The sequence below is a fragment of the Gracilinanus agilis genome, chromosome 3 (genome assembly GCF_016433145.1).
Source record: "Gracilinanus agilis isolate LMUSP501 chromosome 3, AgileGrace, whole genome shotgun sequence".
In the NCBI taxonomy this organism is placed as follows: domain Eukaryota; kingdom Metazoa; phylum Chordata; class Mammalia; order Didelphimorphia; family Didelphidae; genus Gracilinanus; species Gracilinanus agilis.
Genome location: NC_058132.1, coordinates 101705579 through 101711578, shown reverse-complemented (window position 1 = coordinate 101711578; position 6000 = coordinate 101705579). Strand labels below are relative to the sequence as shown.

Here is a 6000-nt window from a genome sequence, read left to right as displayed (position 1 = left end):
GCACCTAGCATAGTGCCTGGACCAAAGTAGGCGCATCATAAACGTCCGGGGATTGATTAATGTACGTTATTGACCAGGTCATTAACAGGTACTAACTAGATGTCAGAAGCAAGGATTCAAACCCAGCTGTCACCGGACTCTCAAATCCTGGACTCTCTCTCTTACTCTAGGCTGGAAAGAAGTGATTATTTTAAAATTTAATTTTATTAAATGTGATTTATTACTAGTCATTCTTATTAGCCTTGGCTTAATAGAGTATGCGTGATATATATGTATGTATATGCATATACATATGTGTGTACATATACACACATATATTTTATTTTTTAAGAAAGAAAGAAAGAAAGCAGAAAGCCCATCCCGGTGCGGGGGCCAGTTTTTTCCTCTGCAGCCGCGCGTACCTCCCATCGCCGCCCCGCTGACCCCACCTCTCCCGGAGCCGCCTCCCTTCCGAGCCCATAGTCCGTCCGCAGCTGAGCAGCCGCCGTGTTTGTGTCTTTAAAGCGGCTCGCCGGTGCCTCGCTTTACACTGCGATGTGGGCGTGGTAAAAAAAATCGCATTGGAAACCCGGGGCAAAAGCAGTTTCCTGCCTTCTTAGAGCCCCGAACAGCTGGGTGGTTGTTTTTTTGGAAAGTGTGTGTGAGCGAGACGGAGGCAGGCACCCAGACAGCGCGAGCCGGCCGTGGTCGTGGCCGTGGCCGTGGGTCGGCGCGAGCTCAGGCGGCGGCGGCGGCAGTGGCAGTGAGCTAGGAGGGCTGAGACGCGGCGCGCTCCGCGCCCCCCACCCGCTGCACAGACACTTGAAGCCCCGGCCCCATCCGTGGGCAGCTCGGGACTTGTAAGAAGGCGGCGGCTGCGGCGCCCCGGAGCTGCTGAGACCTTCTCCCCGACGGCTCTCAGGGGCCGCCCCAGGCCGCTGTCTGCCCGTCAGTGCGTGGATCGGGACTGGTGAATGCCCCTGACCGGGGGCCACGGCAAATAGAGCCCCGTTCGGGTGCCTGGGCGAGGATGAGCGGCGGCGGCGAGGTGGTGTGTGCCGGCTGGCTGAGGAAGTCGCCCCCGGAGAAGAAGTTGAGGCGCTATGTAAGTCCGGCAGGAACCGGAGGGAAGCGGTGGGAGCCAGTTCGGGGCCGGGAGTTTGGGGTGGAAGCCGGGAGTGGGGGTGGGGGGAACAACCCTGGGGGGGCCTCCTTGCCCCACCCTGGGGCTGCGCGCTCGGCCACCAGCCCCAGACACTGAGGGGCAGGGCTCCAGCCTGGGGATTGCCCCAGTCCCTGGTGTCCTGGGGGCCAGGACTGGCTGACTGGTGGACGTCCCTGGGAATCGGGCTGGCGGGAGAGACTGCGGGAGGCCGGCGGAGCTGAAGGCCGGGAGGACCACCCCTTCCCCAGCCCAGCGCCCGGGGCGGGAAAGCTACCGGGAAGGGGGGTGGGGGTGGGATTCGCGCTAATGGAGCGTGAAAGCGAAAGCCCGGGATTAAAATGGGACTTGGCTGGGCTGGGCTGGGGTCGTGGCTCTCCCCGGCTGGTCCCGAGCCGGCTCACTCCGGGTAGCCTGCGAGCACACCTGCCGCAGGTGCACAGGAGAAAGCAAACAGGCGCGGGGGAGGGGAGTGCAAGGAAAAGAGGGAGCCTGGGGCTGCTACTGGGACGTGACCGATCGGTCCCCTCTTGTCCGGAGGGGCCGTTCTCGTTGGTGATCTGTGTGCCGGTGGTGCCGATGTCTGTGGGGAGAGTGGAGGGAGGGGGACGCTCTTTTAGGCGCCTCGGTGGCAAAACACACGGTATTGAAGTTGTTATTGACGGGGTCTAGAGAGAGAGAGGGAGGTAGAAAGCATGCATAAATAGCCCTTAAGTAGAGTGGATGGAGTTTATCGAAAGGGAAGGGGGTTGGGGAAAGCAGAGTAGCTGATGGCAGCCTCTGGGTGGGGGCGACGCAAAGAAGCCAGATTTGGGGAGAAGGTTCGAGATCGGGCAGCACCAGGAATAGGTCACCTTTGGTTGCACACCCTCGACCTCTTTCTCTGTGCTGCTCGTGGGTCTAGGTGGGTTACTCTGTGCCCCGTGCCATCCGCGAGGGGAGCGTCACCATCGCATGTGCACAACTTGTATCAAGTGACTCATTTGTTTTCTGCTTTTTGCCTTAGTCTCTTTCCCAGACACACACTGTCCCTCCCCCTTCCTGATGGTGACACTGCAGTTTGTCCGCTCAAACTGGCCGGGTTTTCTGGTTGTAAGCCCCCGGTGGCTCCGAGAGATCAAGGTTCTCGGTTGCCAGGTGGTGTTAGCTGACAGTGGTTATTGAAACTGCTGGGGCGGCCTCTTGGAGGGAGAAAGAGAGAAAGAGAGAGAGAGAGAGAGAGAGCAAGCTTGCCTGCTTGCTTGCTTGCTTAGGTAAATGAGCCGGGTGCGGAGCCTGGAGGCTGTTAGGCAGTCTCCCTTGGACCCAGACTCTGTCCTAAGGATGCTAACGTTTGAGTGGCTGGTGCTGCAAGCGTCTGCCAGTCGGCAGCAAAATCTTGAGGGTCTGCTTAGAAGATTGATGCATCCGGGGGAGACATTGTCTACTGTCCCCGGAGGTGATCTCCGCCTCCCCCAGCATAGGATTCTGAAACCAGTTTGGAAGTCCATCCATCCTTATTCCTACTCCCTCCAGCTTTCATCTCTGTCTTCCCCCTCCTGAAAGGAGTTGCACCAGTAATCGGGTCTCCTTGAAGTCACTCCCACAGGCGAGAGAGAGGGAGAGATTGCCTTCCAGCTGCATTGCATCTAGGGAACTGTGTACAAACCCGGCCCACTGTCAGCTGTGAGCAGTGGCTGGCTGTCTTGTTGGGGGCTGGTGGGGGGAAGGGGGAGGTAGAGGCTCACCAGAGTTTCCTGCCTTAGGTTTCCAGATCCGAACCAAGTGAGTTCTGGCTTTTGGACTGAGGAAATGACTTTCTGTTTTTCAAAGGAAGTTTTTGTGCTCTGTGTTTTCTAATGCAAGCAGGCTGCTAGTTAGTTAGGTCATGACTGGGGAGAGCCTGGGGATTCAGAACTGGGGTGGTAAAGGATCGGTTCCTCATCTTATCTGAGAGCCCTTTAGAGAATCATGAGATCCGAAAGGATTTTAGAGAAAATCATGTAATCCAATCCTCTCTGATTCCTTTTAGTCATTTAGTATATTCTCATTAGAATGGGAGCTAGCCTGTAGTTATTTTCATCTCTCTATTCAGCTGTAAGCATTGCTAGGGCAGGAATATTGCCTCTATGCTTGGCTCAACAGGGTTTGGCAGATTCTTAATTTTTTTGAATGCATAAATAAAAATAAAATCCATAGAGTCAGAAATTGTCATGGCCTCTTCTTTGGAGGTAAAATTATCCCCTCTTCCCAGTTCACTGAGAAATCCCTGTAGAGAATATTTATTATTGTTTTTTCTTTGGTATTTTTTTCAGCAAAATAGAGACCCACCTAAATTTACTAGCAAAAGGAATTCATAGCCAGCTTGGGGGGGTGTCTAAAATCTTTTCAGAGAAATGTTGTTGTAGCCCTTTTGGGAAAACAATAACAAAAAAGTATACTGTAAAAGTTTGAACCTGTTCTAAGGAAGCTTGTTTCAGAGTCTTGCAACTGAAACTGCTTGTTTATTTGTCAGGGTTGCATCTCAGATTCTCTTTGGGACTTCGCAGCTGTGAGACAGTCTACCAGCATTGCAGTGCCTACTGTGTGCCAGGCTCGAGGCTAAGCCCAGGAGCAAAACAAAGGACACAATTCCAGTTTCTGCCATTCAGGAACTCAGATTCTAATGGGGGAGGAAACATGCAAATAATGATTAATCAGCTGGGTAGGTAGTGAAGGGAGGCACTGAGATGTCTTTCAGTTCAAAATAACTATCTGAAACTGTCAGGTCTGACACCAGAAGGCATAGTACTTCCTAATGTTATCATTCAGTGCTATCATAGAGCTAAGAAGTGGATTCAAACGCCGGATCTCCTAGCTCCAGACGCAGGCTCTTTATCTATCAGACCGGCGGCTGTTCTGACCTTAGTTTACACAGAATTTCCCACCTCCCTTCTACTCAATAAGCCAGAGGACCTGCCCAGCTAGAGACTAGCCCAAGTGGAAGTATTAGTTTAAAAAAAAAAAAAAAGACTTCTCTGGAAATTTGAAAAGAAACCACCTCCAGGCAAAACCTGATCCACTGTCCAGCCATTCTCTAAGCTTGAGCCGTATTGCTGGGGTGAGGTTGCCCTTACCCCAACTTTCCCACCTGGGTAAAAAGAGGCAGCCTTCTTCAGTTCCTCCCCTTGCCCATATTCCCCTTGCTGTCTTCTGGAGTGGAAATAACACCAGATAATCTTATTTATCAGTGTGCCTCGGGGCAAGTCACGTCAAAGTGTTTTATCCTTTGTAAAAACTGATGGACCGGGCATCTAGAGAGATTCTCCCGCCTCCAGCTCGGAAGAATCTGCCCTCCATAACTCTCCAAAGGATTGAGGGAGTGGGCGTGGCCTCGGGACGGCCACACCCCTCCTCTGCTTGGTTATAAGGGAGGAGCTTTCTCCTTTCTTAGGATGTTGCTGTTATTTGGCAGAAAGAAAGAGAGTGGTTTGGGAGCCAAAGCATTTCACTGGAGTGAGAGAAACAGAACTGGCTGCAACAACATTACAGAGTTGGAAGGTGGGGAATGGTTGATAATACTAACCACATTTATACTGCACTTTACAGTCCCTTGTTTTATCCTCCTACATAGGTGCTATTATTATTCTCCTGAGGAAACTGAGGCAGATGGTGCTTAAGTGACCTGCTCAGAGTCACAAAGCTAGTAAAAGTGTGCCTGGTACTCTGTTAAGTGCTGGCTATGTAGAGAAGGCTATAAAAGCAGGGTCCTTCATCTTTAGGAGTTCACAGTCTAACGAGGAAGACAACATGCAAATAACTGTGTACAGGATTTAAACAGAGTAAATAAAGAGCATCTCAGAGGGCAAGCACTAGTTTGGGAAGAAGGTTGATGAGGAAAGGATTGCTACAAATGGGAAAAGAGACTAGGTTTTAAGTTGATTCTTGAAGGAAGCCAGGGAAGAGGAGGGTTTGTCATTTTAAAAAAAATTTATTTAGATCCTTACCTTCTGACTTGCACTCAATACTGTGTATTGGTTCCAAGGCAGAAGAGCAGTAAGGGCTAGGCAATTGGGGTTAAGTGACTTGCCCAGGGTCACACAGCTAGGAAGTGTCTGAGGCCATATTTGAACCCAGGCCCTCCTGTCTCTGAGCCTGGCTCTCAATCTACTGAGCCTACCAGCTACCCCCAGGAGGGTTTATCATTAAAGGATTCAAGTCAGCAAGGGAAGGGAAGAGAATAAGAATTTAAATAGTGCCTACTATGTGCTAGGCAGTGTATATAATGCTTTTTGACAAATATTATCTCATTTGATCTTTATAACAACATATGAAGACAGGTGCTGTTATAGCTCCATTTTACAGTTGTGTAAACTAAGGCCAAAAGAGGTTAAAGTGACTTGCTTAGAGTCATATAGTTTTAAGTGTCTGAGGCCAGATTTCAATTCAGGTCTTTCCGACTCTAGGTCTAGTACTGGTCACTGCCTTAAAGGACCTGAATGACCACCCAGAACACTTACTCCTCTCTTCCCGCATTCCCCAAACAATAGGAACTTCACAAGAAAGGGGAAAGCCTCGGAGTATAACTATGCTGGATGCAGCTAGTTGGCTCAGTGTTTAGAATGCTGGGCTTGGGAGTCAGGAAGACCTGAGTTCAAATGTGACTTCAGACACTAACTTTGTGACCCAAGGCAAGTCCCTTCATTTTTGTTTGCCTTGATCTACTGGAGAAGGAAATGGCAAACCCTTTCAAGTATTTTTGCCAAGAAAACCCCCTGGACAGGATAAGTCCACAAGATCACGAAGGGTCCTACACATAGAAATGACTGAACAACAACAACATTGGGCAGCTAGGTGGTCTGGAGTCAAAGAGGCCTGAGTTCAAATGTCTCTGTGTGTGA

At 50.7% G+C, this 6000-nt stretch overlaps 1 protein-coding gene across 1 annotated transcript in view; it reads left to right on the top strand.

The window, feature by feature from the left end:
• Window positions 1–854: 854 nt before the first annotated feature.
• GAB2 (GRB2 associated binding protein 2) overlaps window positions 855–6000 on the top strand; it is a 240619-nt gene continuing 235473 nt past the window's right edge. The window contains exon 1 of the mRNA XM_044668186.1: window positions 855–1084. Coding sequence (XP_044524121.1) covers window positions 1010–1084 — 75 coding nt within the window. The 5' untranslated portion in view covers window positions 855–1009. The remainder of the gene's footprint in view (window positions 1085–6000) is intronic.